The sequence below is a fragment of the Eubalaena glacialis genome, chromosome 2 (genome assembly GCF_028564815.1).
Source record: "Eubalaena glacialis isolate mEubGla1 chromosome 2, mEubGla1.1.hap2.+ XY, whole genome shotgun sequence".
NCBI lineage: Eukaryota > Metazoa > Chordata > Mammalia > Artiodactyla > Balaenidae > Eubalaena > Eubalaena glacialis.
In genome coordinates this window covers 8591253-8607304 of record NC_083717.1, presented here as the reverse complement: position 1 = coordinate 8607304, position 16052 = coordinate 8591253, and the positions used below count along the sequence as shown (strand labels likewise).

The following is a 16052-nucleotide window of genomic DNA, read 5'->3' as shown; positions in this document are numbered from 1 at the left end:
GCCATGAAAACTTAGAGGGTTGGGAAGTGACCACACTGTCAGCCTGCAAGCGTGGTGTGTAAGCGTGGTGTGTAAGGGCTTCTGGAACAAATGCTCATCTGGATGCTCGGTTCCCACCAAGGGGGCACCTGACACGGTGCTTTGCTTCTATTTTGGTACCTAAACATATGAGCCAAAGTCTTCAGATTATGCTTAAAAGTCCACTCCATTTATTCTACAAATTAACTGGCCCACTTTGTCGAACAGTAACAGCAAGTTAGAGCAATTTGAAAAGGACTCTGCATTCACGATTACGTTCCTAAAATCAACTGTTTGCAGCGAAGCTTTCTGCTCTAGTTCCCACCTTGGGAGGCAGAGGTGGGTTTGCGTGTGCCCCGCATGTGTTGGACGTTTTTTTTTTTTTTTCCTTCTTCAAGAAATCAATTTGTGACAATGCTTCAGGAAGCGGCTTTCGCTGCACTGCGGACTTTTGGAAAACAACTATAAATCCTAGTATAACCTGTACATGTGCTGATCTTTCTGTGGCCACTGGTGATTAGGCAGGGATGCATGGATGGAGCCAGCTGAGGGTCCCAACTGAGGTTTTGATGTGTGTTCACTGGTGTGAGACTAGGTCTGTCCGCCACACAGGAGAAGCCACGGAGGATGGGCAGACCAGTGCCCGGCTCCCTCTTATTCACATCCTGAGCCCAGGTGCCCACAGTGGTCCAGCAGGGTCTGTCTGAACCCTGAGGACCTGCCCTTCCTCTGGCCTCCGTGTTGATGCCAAAATTGGTGAAAGACAATGACTTCTGACCACCAAGTACTTTGTTCACGTGAATGAGATGAGAGTCTGAGGGGCAGAGGAAATGCTGAGACTTTCTGCTTGTTTTGTTCACCGGGTGTGACCCATTTTCCTCCTTACCCTCTTCTATCTCACTGGTCCTTCCTTGACTGATGTCTCCTCTCTGACCTCAACTTTTGTCCCTGCCTTCAGAACCAGGCTGCCTTCCTGGGGTGAGGGCTTCCTTGCTCATAATATAATCCCAGCTGCCAGCCCCTCGCAGGGTTTTCTGGCTTGTAGCAGAAAGCAGGAGCGCCTCTGCTTCATTTTGACACAGTATATCAGTTGCATCCACCTGGCTGAGTTTTATCCTCTGAGCAAAGCACAGAAAGCACAATCCATCACTTTCTTTCTTTCAGCACTACTCCTTTACCAAGGCCCAGGCTTTACCAAGAGAAGCCCACGCTTGCCGTTATGCAAGAATAACTCATGAAGACACAGACCACTTCAGCCTGCTGAAGGACCTGGGCTCTGAAGTAAGAAAGATCTGGACTGAAATCTTGGCTCTTCCCAGTGAATCACAGTTTGACCTTGATTTTCAACCTCTCTGATACTGAGATCCCTGTTTGTAAAATGGAGCTGTTAAAACCCACACCACGGAGGTGTGATATCAGGACAAAATTAGATGCTAGACATCAAGGCCAGTGACACTGGAATAGGAATAGGATATAAATCAGGGCCTGGCAGGAATTTGCTAAGTGAGGTTCAATGAATGACTCAACTGGAGATTTTGGGGGATCTCATTAATCTCAAGGAAGACCTGTCCCCACCCCACCTCCAGCCCTGCCACACCAATCTCGGAGGCAGGAAACAAAATACAGAAAAGGGACAACAGATACGCTTCCCAAGGGAGACTAGAGTCTTAGGAAATTACTGGCTTCTCTCTAGAATGGAAATATCACAATGACTGAATAGACCAGGTGGAGAGAGACCACTAAGAGGAGATGAATTGATGGGGAGATTCTCTCCTTATAAAGTCAAGTCTTTGTGCCCAAGCAAAAGAGTCTCCAAAGTTTTGGATGTTTTGCTCGGAGGGTCTTGCTGTACTAAATATTATGGGTATTCTGTAAGCAAGGTTTAATTGGCTCCTGACATGCTTTCACTTGGCTTTTGATCTAGATGTAATGAAGAATAGCAGACTGGATCAGGAAAAAAAAAAAAAAGATTAAGAAGAAGGAAAGATGTTTGGACTGGGGGCCAACTCAACAAGTTCTCAATCTGAATTCAGAGGAACAGTGACTAAACAATTTAAGCTTTCAAGTATTTTCCTCCGAACTCCACAAGACATTCCTTGGCTCTGGGGTACGTATGTTGGCAGGATCTAGCTGACAACATTTCTGATCTTTGGGGTCAGCGGATATAATTTACCAAATGTGACTGATGCCAGCACAGCCTCTCATTCCGAATGAGCTGCCAGAAAGGAACCAATACGGCCTCTTTCTGCCCTGTCTTTGGTGATGGAGGGTGGGTGGGAGGGCGGGCGTGTGTGTGTGTCATGTGTGTGTGTGTGTGTGTCGTGTGTGTGTGTGTGTGAGAGAGAGAGAGAGAGAGAGAGAGAGAGAGAGAGAGAGAGAGAGAGAGGTACAAGGAGAGAGAGATTTTCTTAAGTGATTTACACTAGGACCCTGAAAGAAGAAAATAACCAAGTGCCAGGGGAAGGACACTAGACTTCTCAGCTACCCACCCCTGCTGGCTCCAACCACTAGATTGCACTTGTTTCTGGGGTTCATGAGCATCCCTCGGGAGGCCTGGGCTTTGCTGAAGCACTTCAGAGAAAGGAATGGTTGGCATGGCCTGATACAGTAGAGTGTGAAGCAATGGCCAGTATGCCAGCCAACACTGGCTGTTCAGAAATATTTGAAAACACTTCATTCCAGGCCTGCCAGCCATCACTCACCCCGAACCATCCAGCCCACTGGAGATGGGTCACATCACTGTTGTCTGAAGAACATTCCAGAAATTAAAGGTGTTGTAACACAATTCCTAAGGTGAATTTTATCATCTCTGATTTAATTTGGGGGAACTTTTAGAGAATTTAAACTTTACACACACGTGTCGGCCAGGGAACAGTATGTTGGATTAGTAACGATAATAGTGACAGATGGCACACATCTCCTAAAGCAACTTCACCAACACCGTGTCACTGGACTGATCAGTGATTCTGGTCAGGAATTTCCTTTGCTGTTCTCTAACTGTGGAAAGCAAGCAGGAGCGAGGAAAGACTTGCCCGGGGTCAGAGAACTGGAAGGCAGAGTCCTTGGACTTCCCTATGGGGGACCTTGTTCCTCACCAGTCACGACAGGCTGAGCAACCAGTTCCAACAAGAAATACATGGGCTCCGGAGCACTATGAACATTCAGAGTTTATTTGGGGAAAATTCTCCTGCGGCTGGGAGTAGGTGCATTTCCTTCAGTCCCCCAGGGGTGGCCGAGCTGAAAGTTCCCTATTGCTGTGAGCATTTGGTTTGGTCTCTTGAAAGACACTTCTTGTTAATAAGTGATCTTTGATAGTTACTTTTTGAGGTTTACTTGTTACATCAATGGGTTGATCTGTAAGCCTGCTGAATAACGCTTCTCCAGCTGCAGAGTAAGACCATCTTTGAGAGCAGGGTTGCCGAGCCCTAAGGATGGGCCTCCTGCGTTACCCCATAGATCCTCTAATGTAAAAAGCCAGCACAGGGAGGAGGAGTTCTAACAGCTAATATACCATCCTTAGAGTGAGATAGGCTTTTTCTTTTCCCCATTCAAAATCAGTGCGTGTAGGGTCTGCCCGCAAGAGGAATTGGCAGTGGGGTTCAGGTGGGTTGCCAGACTCTCTACTCCTCATGACGCACTGCCAAACAATACGGAGGATGGAATCAATGTTCTCAGGTTTTGACCTCCAGCTCCTGCCACTGGAGGGCAAAACACTGCCACCCAACCACTGTCTCAATCTAAAGGATGAGTCAAAAGATTCTGGCCCCGTTTCTTTGGATCTAATCGGGCCTCAAATTCCTGTGCCAATGCCCACCATCACCAGGAGTGATGCAGAATACTCTCATTATTCCTGGCAACAAAAATATTCTGCCCTGTGCCCATTCACCCCCCGAAAATGACCAAAACAGGGAGGGGGGGAGGAAGAAGACTTAGGAGAAGAGAAAATGTGTTACAAAGGAGAACGTGACTCCTACATGGGAAAGGCTGTGATTGAAACTGAATTATGACTTGAGGGATTGTTTGCTTTCTTCCTATCCTGTTTTCTTACTATCTTTCTCTTACCTCCCACTCAATCCCAACTCTCTCCTTCCAATCCTCCCCGCAAGCCAGGGAAAGAACAACTCCCCTCAGAAGGAAAATAAGGCAAAAGAGGAAGCCACAAGCATCCAAAAGGGCACCAATCCAGTAAATCTTGGGCCCAGTAAGCCCAGGGTCCTGCCACTTCCTCCCCTCTCTAGGACGCACGGGATGGGATAAAACCTCCCACAGGTGGTGGTACTGACTAGACCAGGGGCCAAGGTCGATCTCCCTCTTGAAGCTCTGTATTCCACTCCCCACCTGGCCCAAGCCAGCAGGATCCTGAGAAAGATGCAGAGCCCATCTTGATATGGCTCTTCACCTGAGGGGTAATGAATGGGAGTGGCTTGTGCGGGGAAGGCAAGGGAAGCACGCAGACAAGGCTGGGGGAAGAGGGGGCAGAGGGTTGATATAAGCTGTGTGTGAACCAAGGAGACGTCATTTTCCCACCGCGCCCATGTGTGTGTCTGAACTGGGGCTGGGTCAAACCTCCCTTGGAGGATGACTGTTTCCTACGGCCTGAGGCTCCAGGTCTACCTTAGGGAAACAGACTTGTTGCCTTTTTTAAAAAATTATTATTATAATGTATCCGGTTTTGCATTTTTAAGAAATGGAGTTGGCAGTTGGAAAAGCCTGGAGGGTTTTCACAGCAATTATCCTCAACAGTTAGGTGGTGTCTATTAGTTGCGAATGGTTCCTTTTTTTTTTTCCCTCAAAAGGAAAACGATATGCCACTGTTTACACACCCAAAAGGACTTGACTGCTGACTTCCACGAGAGGCTCCTGAGGTTCAAAAGCACGGGGGGAATTCCTCAAAAGGGCCCTACTTGGCTGCAGCAAATGGTCTGAGTGGCTCTGACCGTGGTTGACCAAGTCGCTGAGGACATGTTGTTCTCTTCAAGAGCTGATCTCAGGAGCTGCCTCCTATGGTCCTAAAAGGCCAGTCTCACCTGTGCACATCTCAGAGCAAGGGATGCAGGGCCTCCTCAGCCACCCAACTCCTAACCCCCCAGCTACAAGATCCAGACAAGGGCCCTCGTCCGCTCACAGCTCAGGGAAAGGTCTGGTCTGGTCAGACGCCCTCCCAGCCCCAGGAAAGGGACTTACCTTACTCTGCTTTCTGTCCAGATAGAACTGGTGTTGGCTAATGGCCATGGCCCAGATGGACTTGATCAGTGCCGGACACGCGTACCACGTGTGCACTGCGATGCCGCTGTGTCCAAACGTCCTCCTCGTCACTGAAGCCCTGGGAGAGCAAGAATCAGAAGGGTCGAACACGCGTACAATGAGGCGCTATGATCCTCCGTCAACAGCTTCTACCGAGAACCCACTGGGTCCTAAAAGCTCCGGCATAAAGGTAACAGATTAGCACGTGTGCACGCACACACGGAACTGGCTGGTGGAGCCCATCTTTTCATTCTATTCTTTAAATAAAAGTTGATTCTATTTAAGGTACAAAACATGATGATTTGATGTACTGATACATATACACAGTGAAGTGATCACTGCAGTCAAGCTAAAGAACATTTCCTCTCCTCACACAGTTACCATCGTGTGTGCGTGTGTGTGTGTGTGATGAAAGCACCTGAAGTCCACTCTTAGCCAATTTCCAGTATATAATACAGTGTTATTCACTACAGTCACCAGGCTGTACATTAAATCTCTAGGCTTATTCATCCTACATAACTAGCACTTTGTATACCCTTGGACCAGCATCTCTCTCCATTTCCCCTACTTCCGCGTCCCTGGTAACTCTTGTTCTACTCTCTGCCTCTGTGACTCTTTTAGATTCCACCTGTAAGTAAGATCATGCAGTTCTTGTCTTTCTGTGTCTGCTTTATTTCACTTCATAATACCCTCCAGGTCCATCCATGTTGTTGTAAATGGCAGGATCTTCTTTTTTTTTTTTTTTTAAGGTTGAATGATATTCTGTTGTGAATATACACCACAATTTCTTTATCTGTTCATCCATCAATGGACACTTAGGTTGTTTCCATATCTTGGCTACCGTGAATCATGCTAATCTTTTGATTTACTGGCTCCTTAGGGTTCAGAATTTGGCTAAGCCTCTGCCTTGTCTGGAATCAGACGGGTCATTCTAGGTCACGGGACAGTCTTTTCTGATCTTCAGCTCCTGGCACTGGGCCAAGACAAACTTCAGAGACAGGAAAAGCCTTTGACAATGTCCTTTATTAACCAGGCAAAGCTGCCTATGGTGAAGGATGAGTAAATTCTCTTCTAATTGCCACAGCATCTAAGGCAATCAGGGCTCCTTACATTACTCTCACGCCATCTTCCTCGAAAGTTGGTTATCAATTTCAAATATATTCAGAGGGCAGGTCGGGTATAAAGAATCAGGAGAGGAAAGGCAGAAAGAAATGAGCCCGGCCAATGCCGACCCACCACCCATGTCCACATACACATCTGTGTAGGAGATGTGGAGGACATATGCACGGAGCAGAGAGGCAGTCCGACTTTAAATTGAAGGTGGGAAAGAACGGTCCCAACATAATTCATCACATTAATGGAATCAAGGGGAAAAAGAGTTATATGATTATGTTCTCAGTGAAGTATACTTTATAGGATGGGTACGATTTTGCAAGAGAAATCTGAGAATGTGTTTCCATACATGTGTGTGTGTGTGCGTGTGTGTGTGTGTATGTAGGGCAAGGTGATGGGACAGTGGGGTGAGGTTTGGGGTATCTTATGTGCACATCAGAAGAACAATGTGTGTTCAAGATTGAGCTATCTCATTTGGATGAACCTTGGGATAGTCAGGACTTGTGAATAATCACATTATTTTCAGGGCAAGTTTCCCCTTGAAGGAGATTAGAAGCTGCTCTGATCACCTTCCCCTGGGGGCTCAAGATTTAACAGTAGGTGTTCTCCAGACCCACTTTTAAGGAAGAATTCAAGTCTGGTGGTTCGTTAATGCTACTGATTCTAAGCAGAGTATTATTCTTCCCTTTGGTTATAACTAAAGTTAAGAGAAAATGCCAGCTCACAAAGGAACACACAATTAAAAATAATGGCAAAGGAGCCAGCAAGAGAGTGAGGAGGAAACCCCCATGGTCTCTGCACGCGTAAAACAAACTGATCTGAATACTCACTCTGGCTTCCATGGCAATGGCTGATCCTGGGAGTAAATTCTTTTTTTTTTCTCCCAGAAAAGGTGAATTGGAAAGGAAAAGTAACTTGAAATGTATTTCAGGGGCGGTAGTGAGAGCAGTGCCAGGCTAGGTGTGTTTTTCAGGTAAGGCAGCGGAGGGGAGGGAAGAGGCTGGCTGGTCTGGGAGTTCCCAGGAGCACCTAAATCAGATGCTCTCAGAGTGTTTCTCCTGCTTGATTATGAATTTATCTCTTCTCTACACTGCTTGCTTCAGGCTCTTCCCACCCCACCGACTCTTCTGCTTTGCCAAAACCTTAGAAACGGAATATGTGCCAAGCCCAGAGAACCGCAGAAACAACGCTGGGCATCGATTAGGACACCGGTGCAGGAGAGCAAATCTGGAAGCATCTTCTGGGACAGCCGAGCCATGCCCTGTCCTCGCAGTGTCCCAGGACATCCATCTTCAGGACACGATTCTGCACCACACTTGCCATCCTATAACTTGGGTCCTGGCTTCCTTCCTGGTTTGGGGGAGGGGATGACCCCTGAACCATCCCAACACAGTACAGTTGATTAGACGGCTCTTCTGTGTTCAAATAAACAAGGCAACAGCAGCAGGATGACATGTTTAACTGGAGCAGGGCCAGGAGGCCGCAGAGGGGTGCTTACTGCAGCGCCAGGTGGGGCTCCAACCCCCCAGAAGACGGGGTTGGAGCTTTGGTTTGGCCACTAAACTAAGTAGCTAACCTGGAACAATCCCCTTTGCCTGACCTGGTGAGCATTTGGAAAAGGTGCCTTTAAAGGCATTGTCAACCTGGGTTTCCACCGCTGCCGTCAAGGAAGCCACGTCCCTGGCCTCTCCTCGTCTCCCCTCGCCTCTCCCTGCGTGTCTCTAGGCCGACAAAGGACTGCTTTCCTTGAGGGGACGTGCTCACGTTCTGTGCTCGGCCTGCCTCTGGCTCCTGCACTTCTCTCTTAGGCCCACCTGCCCGACATCTTTATCCCCCTGAGGGCCCACCTTGAGCTTTACATCCTTAGCTAAGATTTCTCCTTCACAAGAAGCCTCCCCAGACCAGCCTGGCCACCTTCAGCATTTATAGGCTGTGCCATCTGGCACTTGGTACCCGCTGTCTGTGTATAGCATGGCGGTAAGTCACATAAGCTTTGGAGCCAGACTCCCTGGGTTCATATCCTGCCTTTACCCCTTAACTAGCTTTTTGTAACCTGGAGCCGGTCACTCTGCTTCTTCTGTGCCTGTTTCCCAAGTAGAACAGGAATACTAGTACCTATTTTCTGGGGGTATAGCGAGGACCCAATGAGATAACTATCCAAGTGTTTAGAACAGTGACTGTGCATAGTAAACACTTAATAAACATCAAGTTCCTTCTTCTGTCTCTCCAACTGTGCTAGAAGTTCTTTCAGGGCTTCCTTCTATACCCCAGGACACGTAACTGTGCCTGGACATAGGAGCTACTCAACAAATGTGAGATTGATCACTTTCATTTAATAGGCTAAAAGCCCACATGATAGTAACATGAGGTTTGGACTGTTTCCAATATCCCTGGGTCTTGGGAAAGGGAAGGGAATTTAGTATTACATCACGAATAGGACAATAGACCCAGACACAGAAAGAACACGACGAGTACACACACACACACACACACACACACACACACACACACACACACCCGCCGCCCACTCACTCCAGGATGCGTCCAAGGTGCCTCTGCATTAGCAGAATTCCCAACAGAGCACAGGCCTGGAGAGTCTGTCTAGTCCTACGCTCAGCTTCTTAGACCATCCAATCTCCAGGCTTTATTTTGTCAATCATTTGCTTTCTGCATCTGACCCACTGTGGCAACATTCATTCTGGGACATTACTTTCAGCATCTCTTGCCCCCCTGCCTGGCCTGAATCAATGCATTCCTGCTCTGCAGAGACAGGGTCTCTGGATCCTGAGACCCTTCATCACAGGACCCTGAAAAACGCTGCACAGGCTGTTATACTGCCAACGCTCTCTATCATCACCTGACAACGAGACACGAATCTCTAAGATGTTCTCCGCTTGCCTGTTGCATGGTAACCATGGGGTGTTGGGGGGAGTTCTGTTTCACGCAGATTACGTGGCCAGGCAAACGGCACAGCAGTCCTCCTGGGTTATCACTGGCTGCAGGAACGGACATCACCCCACAAGCCTCATCCTCTGATGGGGCAAAATCTTATTCTCATGCTCAGAACTTTCTGGGAGGCACCTCGGCTTGTCTGAGTGCCCAGAAGCCATGTGTGTGAGGGACTGATGCCAACAGCCCCTCTTTCCCGAACCAGGGCTGCTGGGGTACGGACAGCACCTAACATCTACACCTTCTCCTCCACAGGGCCTGATCTTTCCACTGTCTTCCCAGGGCTACCTTCTTGTTCTAAGTCTGCTTTTGGACCTATCGAAAGCGATTTATCCTTGAGCGTTAGGTCTGTTTTTAGGGAATTTTGCTGCCACTTCTGGGCTGCCTATAACTCTAGGACTAGCAGACAAAGAGAGGAAAAGCCACGGTACATGCTGCCCCGAGAACCTTCCACGCCAGGCTTGCTGCATTCCAAAATGGGACCCTATTGTTTGGCATTGGACTTGGAGAGCATTGACTTTGACCCGAGTGCCCCCTGGGATACAATGTGAGGTGGAGAGAAAAAGACTTGTATTTCTTTCACATCTACCCACCACGGCAAACACCCTAAAATCACAGCTCACGGAATGAAACAATTTAGCACAACTCTTTCCGCCGTAGGTTCGTTCTGCTGTTGACTCTTCAACCTGACACGTTCTCAGAAGCTCTGACAAGCCATCCTTCAGACTCTCCTCTGGCAGAAACTTCCTAGAAGGACTCAGACCACCGCTTCCTTTAATTTGGTGATTGTTCCGAAGTGCTACAAGTCTTTCCTAAAATGCCCCGGCTTGTAAAGACAACTCCACGCGTATGAGCAAATAATACGTGTAGCCAGATGAGATGACCGTGGAACTGCTAATTTCACACACACGCGCGCGCACACACACACACGAACCCACTGTATTTCTCAACACATAGAACAAAACAAAGCTCTGCTGTCTTATTTGAACTCTATTCTTCCGATCAACCATCCTCTTCCCCCCCCAAATTAACATGAACAGTGACAGCAGAAATAGTAATATAAGTAATATGCCGGCGAGGCCACATGCCCCCAGAAGAAAAGGACTTGTCTAGCTTACCTGCGTGGGTCATGAACTTCCACAGAAAACTTCTTCTCTCTGAAATACAGGTTTTCCAACTGCCTCCATTGGAATATCTGGACAGAAAACAATGCAGTTGAAGTTCAAGAGTGGGCGGTTCACGGCTGTAGTCCTCCCTCTGCGGCTGAACTTACAGCTGGCAGTTTCCTTATCAAAGCTGAAACAGTACAGTTGTTTGCACCTCCTGTGCCTCTTGCTTGACACACACACGCACACACACACACACGCACACACGCGCGCTGCTCTTCAGTTCAAAATCCCAGCAATGTGGCTGTGGATTTTCCTGCAGGCTTCTCAACGGGAACAAAACAAGTTCTTTTCAAGTGGTTCCCCGGCTCTGCTTGGCCTTTGTTGAATTCTCCAAGACAGTTCCCAGCTCTGCAGACTTTTCCCTCCAAGGAGAGGGGGAGGTGGGGGGAGAGGAGGGCGGGCTGGCGGAGGGAGGGAGCAGTAGCCATCTGCCTGCATGCGGAACCGAGCTTCCTCCCTCCAGGGCCGAACTGGGAAGGCGGTCACATTCCCAGCCTCCCCTCGGGACTCTACTTCCTGCCCATGAATGTGTAAGAGCCCAGCTCGCCCTGGTGATCTGGGGCGCCTGGGGAAGCTTCCCCGACAAGGGCGGGGGGCTGCTAGGACTCTATTTGGGGGCGGGCAACTCAAGATAACAATATGAGCCTGTCAAGCCCGGCTTCTTTCTGCAGCACAAAGAATATCAGGAGTCCTGGGGCTGGCAGGACACTGCAGCCAGGAGCTTGCTGCGCTCAGGGAGGCAGAGAGCGAAATTAAGGCAGTTCTGAACAGTGGGCGCTAAACAGAGTTCCTGGCACTGCCTGATGGGCCCCTCTGGCCCTGGTGGACATTCCTCCTGGGACGAGTGCCCCTGTTAACTAAGATGTTTGGGAGTAATCAAGGCTGCAGCATTACTCGGGAAGGGGGTTCTTTCACTGGATGAAAAAGAAAGTTACTTAAACTCTCTGAGAAATGTCAAAAGAGGTTCAAGTTATGCCCGTAACATTCATAGTTATATTTGATGCATACTGTAGCCCCTTGTAGAGACTGAGAATCTGAGTTTATTGAGCCCAAAGAAGGGTCAGAGTTTCATCCTGGGAGAGGCTGATTCCTCCCCTGATCCTCCCTTTCTTCACTCACTCGGTTAAGGCAAATGCTTTTTAGGGTCTCATCCTAGACCCAGCATCCTCTCAACGGGGGCCCCTGACCCTCTCTGATCTGCTCACATTTTCTCCTTAAAGATGACAATTTCTGTGTCCCAGCCACCTGACCCTGCTCTACCCAGGACACGGCTCCTCGCGGCTTGGCCAGAGGACTTCGCCCCTTTGTCAAACTGGGCTGGAATAAAAACTGTTTCTAGAATGGCTGCATGCTTCTCACAACCTGCTCTGCAGAATTTTACAATTATTTTGTCTGACTAATAGGGAGGAGGACATGTCTTTTTTCTGATTCCAGAGCTACCTCTTTTGTTCCCAGCTCAGAGTACATTTTGCTCTGAAGTCCAAGGAAAACTGTACTTCTTTTTCTCCTTTCAGGTCAGTTCCAAGGAAAGCAAGTCCTACATGAGCTCAGATAGCCTTGTGTCAGATCACAGATGAAATGCCACCTGTGTAGTCCATTACTTGAGTCCCAGGTCTGAGTCTTATGCTCTTATCTGATGCTCTGCTCTGCTAAATCCCTCAGTGAAATGTGAAAATTTCCTCTCTGACCCCCCCATTGTTAGATATATGCAGATGGTCCACCTGAACTTAGCTACAGACACAAAAGCACCGGAACTTACAGCTCCTTAACCTTATAACCTGGAGGTAGTACACAGAACAACGTGGCCAGACACATGCTTTGGACTCCGACTGCATCCGTTTGAATCCTGACTCCCCTATATCCAAACTGTGTGACCTTAGGCAAGTGACTGCATTTCCTTCAGCCTCAGTTTTCCCGTCTGTAAAATGGCAATAACGCTCCTCTAAGGTAGAGGCAACAGATCCTCGGCACGGTACCGGTACAAAGTAAATGCTCAATGAACTCGGATCTCAGTGCAATTCCTAGTTGTTCTTACTTCTCCCAAATCCTGGCGAATAAAGGAGATTAACTCCAGAACGACCGAAATAATTCTTAAGTTTTTTTTTTTAAACTCAAGCCCTGTTGTCAGGGTTTAAGACAATAAAGGTTGATGATCTGCATCCTGGAAATCTTCAAGGAAGTGTACAGATTTAGTGCCCTGTCCTCCCCCTTTCCTCTGAAGAGAGGGGTGAGTGGTAGATGGCTCGTCCCTGAGGGGGACCCGCAGCCCCTGTGCTGCATCCACCTGCCCAGGTAAGGCAGAGCCCTGGCCAGGACCCGCTTCACAGGTGTGTGACCTGAGGGCCCCGTGCTTGGTTTTAACGTTCTACTGTCTCCATCTTGAAATTCTCAATAAGACTTATCAATGGGCCCTGCATTTTCATTCTGTCCCGGGCCTGCAGATTATGTCACTGGTCCTGACCGGTGCTAATGCCACAGGCGCTGTCCTGGGCTGGGCAGCACTTGGGGGAAGGTGCATCTGATGGGCAGACCTCCACAAGCTTTCTCTTTGTGGGTGTGCTTGCGAGCACCTCTCTTGGGCCTTGGGTCGGAAGCCCCCCCACCTGGTGAAAAACCCCAAAGCCCAACACTCAGGGAGCGGGGCATTCCCTGGCAACTCCTCCCTCCCCGACTTTTTGCAAAACAGAATACACGCCGGGCCTTCCCCGGAAGTGCTCCCCGATGCTGCTGGTGTGGAGAGCCTCATGTCTGCCAAGGACCGAAACAAAACCACCCGGGCTCTGTTGTGGCCCTTCCACCTGCTGCCCCTGCCCAGATTCCTGCTCTCTCGGCACTGAACCCTGACAGCCTGGCTCCTGGCATCTCCCCAGGAGGATGTACTGTCTGTAGACATTTCCAACAGGGGGTAGAGCAGTGGCTTTGCCTCATGTTTGCTCTAGGCAGGGATTTTTTTTTTTTTTCAAATGAAATATTGGGAAGGGAGGGAGGGAAAGAGGGCAGTTTTCCAGGACAGGAAGGTCCCAGGAACCCAAGAGGAGGTGCTCACGAGGTAACAATGGCCTTGTCCTTTTCCCCCCACTTTGGGGAGACAGGAGGTGTTGGGGAACAGGCGGATGAAGGCAGCTGAATGCCCCCATGCACCAAGGTGGGCTGATGGTGGGCACAGGGACCCTACGTACCAAACCCTCCCCTCTGACGCTGGCAGAGTTGAACAGCAAGCAGATAAAGAGCAGACGCTTGACCGGGCCTCCCTTTATGAACAGGGTACACTGGGCTCCGATGTGCTGGTTTGGGGACGGCCCCTGATCGTCTGTGTCACTTCAGGGGAGCCTCCCGGGCTCAGTGCAGCCATCATAACCCATCATCACCAGCTAAAGACACCCCATAAAGACTCGCCGGACACACAATGATGGTTACAACTGGGCTAGAGCCCTTAGGATTTTGCCTAATTTCTATGGCCAATTCTGCCCAAGGAGGTACCTAAAAGCTCAAACACACGGTCTATCCGTAATCAAAGGGCTTATTAATACCTATGAAAAAGGCCTTTCTAATGCACTTCATCTGGGCATCTTTAAAAAGCAGATGTCTCTTCTTTGATCTTTTAGCATCCCCCCAAGAAGACCAAGTGGGAAATTTTCTTCTTGGGGAAAACGAGGCCCAGAGAAATTAGAGGAAAATGCCGAGGGCCACACAGCAAGTCAGTGAAGGAACCAGAAATAGGAATCAAGGGCACCTGGCCCATTACTCTAACCTCTAACTTGTTCCTTTCCCCATAGGTCCCCCAATTAGTGGGAACAGTTCTTACTCACTAATGGATGGTTAACTTTATGAGTGGAATGATTTTTACAAACAAGCAGCAATGTGACTCTAGGTAGGAAGTATAAAGCCACATCTTTTCCATCCTACACACTGGATTTTCTTTCCTTTACAGGCTGTAAACGATAATACATATCACTCCTTTCTTGTCTCAGAGACCTGGGTTCTTCTGGTTTTCCACACAGAGATGCCTCAGTATCCGTAGCTTTCCATCAGGGACTAACAAACAACAAGAATCATGATTAAGAACAGCCTTAATAATTTGGCCTTGCCTGGAAAACAAAAACATAGAGAAACCACCCAGAAGCGGTTTCATCGAGAGCGTGCCTGTCGCCATGGCTGGGACCGTGGCTGGTCCTGGATGTGGATTCGTGGCTTCTGACCCAGATGTGTGATTCCCAAGTGATCATAGCCCCTCCACTTCCCCTTTCCGGGCCCCAATGTCATAATGTATAAAAGAGGAGATGGGAAACGTTTATCCACGGAAAGCAGACAAGAGTGGCTAATAAATAGAGCCTTTGAGCCCTGAGCACAGCAGGATGCACTAAAAACACTTAACGAGCAGGACCAGGTTACTGGATCCTATTAGCTGCTCTGCCAGATTCCCACATCCTGTGCACGCTGAAGGTCAGGGCCAATAAGGACTCATGTCCTGTTCTTTCTCAGTGGGTGAAGGCACAGCGGGGACAGGCAGAGGGGCCTTGGATCCCTGAGACTTCCTCCACAGCCAGTGTTTACTGGGCGCTAGCACAGCACGTGGGGTGGTGGGTGAGCTCTCGGAATGAGGCGGAAATAAAGGCTTGAGAGGAAGCCCGCTCTAGTGGCTCTGATTCTTGACCAGGACTTGGGGGAGCCTCGTCTTCCTCCTGTCTCTGAGGCTGAGTCACCAAGCCTCTTAATGACCTCTCTCTGAGTAACTTCCTGCTGCTTCTAGAGGGACCATTATACTGAATCCCGGCGGCCATCTGGCCAGTCCCCATCTCCCACAGATAAAGCAAGCCCGGGGTGGGGGGCAGAGGTTAAATAAGTAATTGATGCCGGGCCCACTCTTGGGACTTCTGTCCTGGGCTCTTTCTAACACACCAGGAGGACGCGACGATGAGCAAGAACAGAGTTGTTTCGAGCCGATCTTGAAGTGATCACTTCTCCAAAGGCTCTTGGCTGCCTGCCTTCCAAACACCAGCAAGTTCTCTCGTAAGAAGAATCAGACTCACAGCCAGGAATAACCTCCGAACTCAGGATGAAACATACCAACTAAAAAAACCCACTTCCTGATTTCATTTCTGCTCTGTTCACCCTCTAGAAGTAGGGCTGTCACTCACTCATCTCCAGGTGTATTTATGCACTTCAGCGAATAAAAATGAGCTGCCACACATCGTGAGGGATACAGGACAAAAGGAATCACTCAACCCCAACAGGATGGACTTGAATTAAAATGGGAGCACAACACAGAAACCCCAAGCCTGCACGTTCAGAGAATTTTATCAGGTGTCCCCTGATGAGGCTTTACTGTCACGCAAGAACTAATTCTAGGGAACAACAGAAGCAGCGCTGTTTTTAGCGTGTTAACACCATATGTCAGAGGTTTTTATATCGGTTGCATGGGTATTCAATACATTTTACCTTATGCTCAAAAAAGAGAGAAACAAGGCGCTGGGGGTTTAGGTAACAACCAATCCCCATTCCTCTTCCAAATATTCAAGTTGTGACGTCTACTTTGCATGAACCTATGCTAATAGGACA

At 48.8% G+C, this 16052-nt stretch overlaps 1 protein-coding gene across 7 annotated transcripts in view; it reads right to left on the bottom strand.

Annotated features, from left to right (window-relative positions):
* FRMD4A (FERM domain containing 4A) overlaps nucleotides 1-16052 on the bottom strand; it is a 338180-nt gene that overhangs the window by 60708 nt on the left and 261420 nt on the right. For all 7 annotated transcript variants that reach the window (XM_061178281.1, XM_061178328.1, XM_061178300.1 and 4 more), the window contains 2 exons: nucleotides 10443-10519; nucleotides 5203-5341 (listed from right to left, as the gene is read on the bottom strand). In XM_061178281.1, the coding sequence (XP_061034264.1) occupies nucleotides 5203-5341; nucleotides 10443-10519 (216 nt within the window). The remainder of the gene's footprint in view (nucleotides 1-5202; nucleotides 5342-10442; nucleotides 10520-16052) is intronic.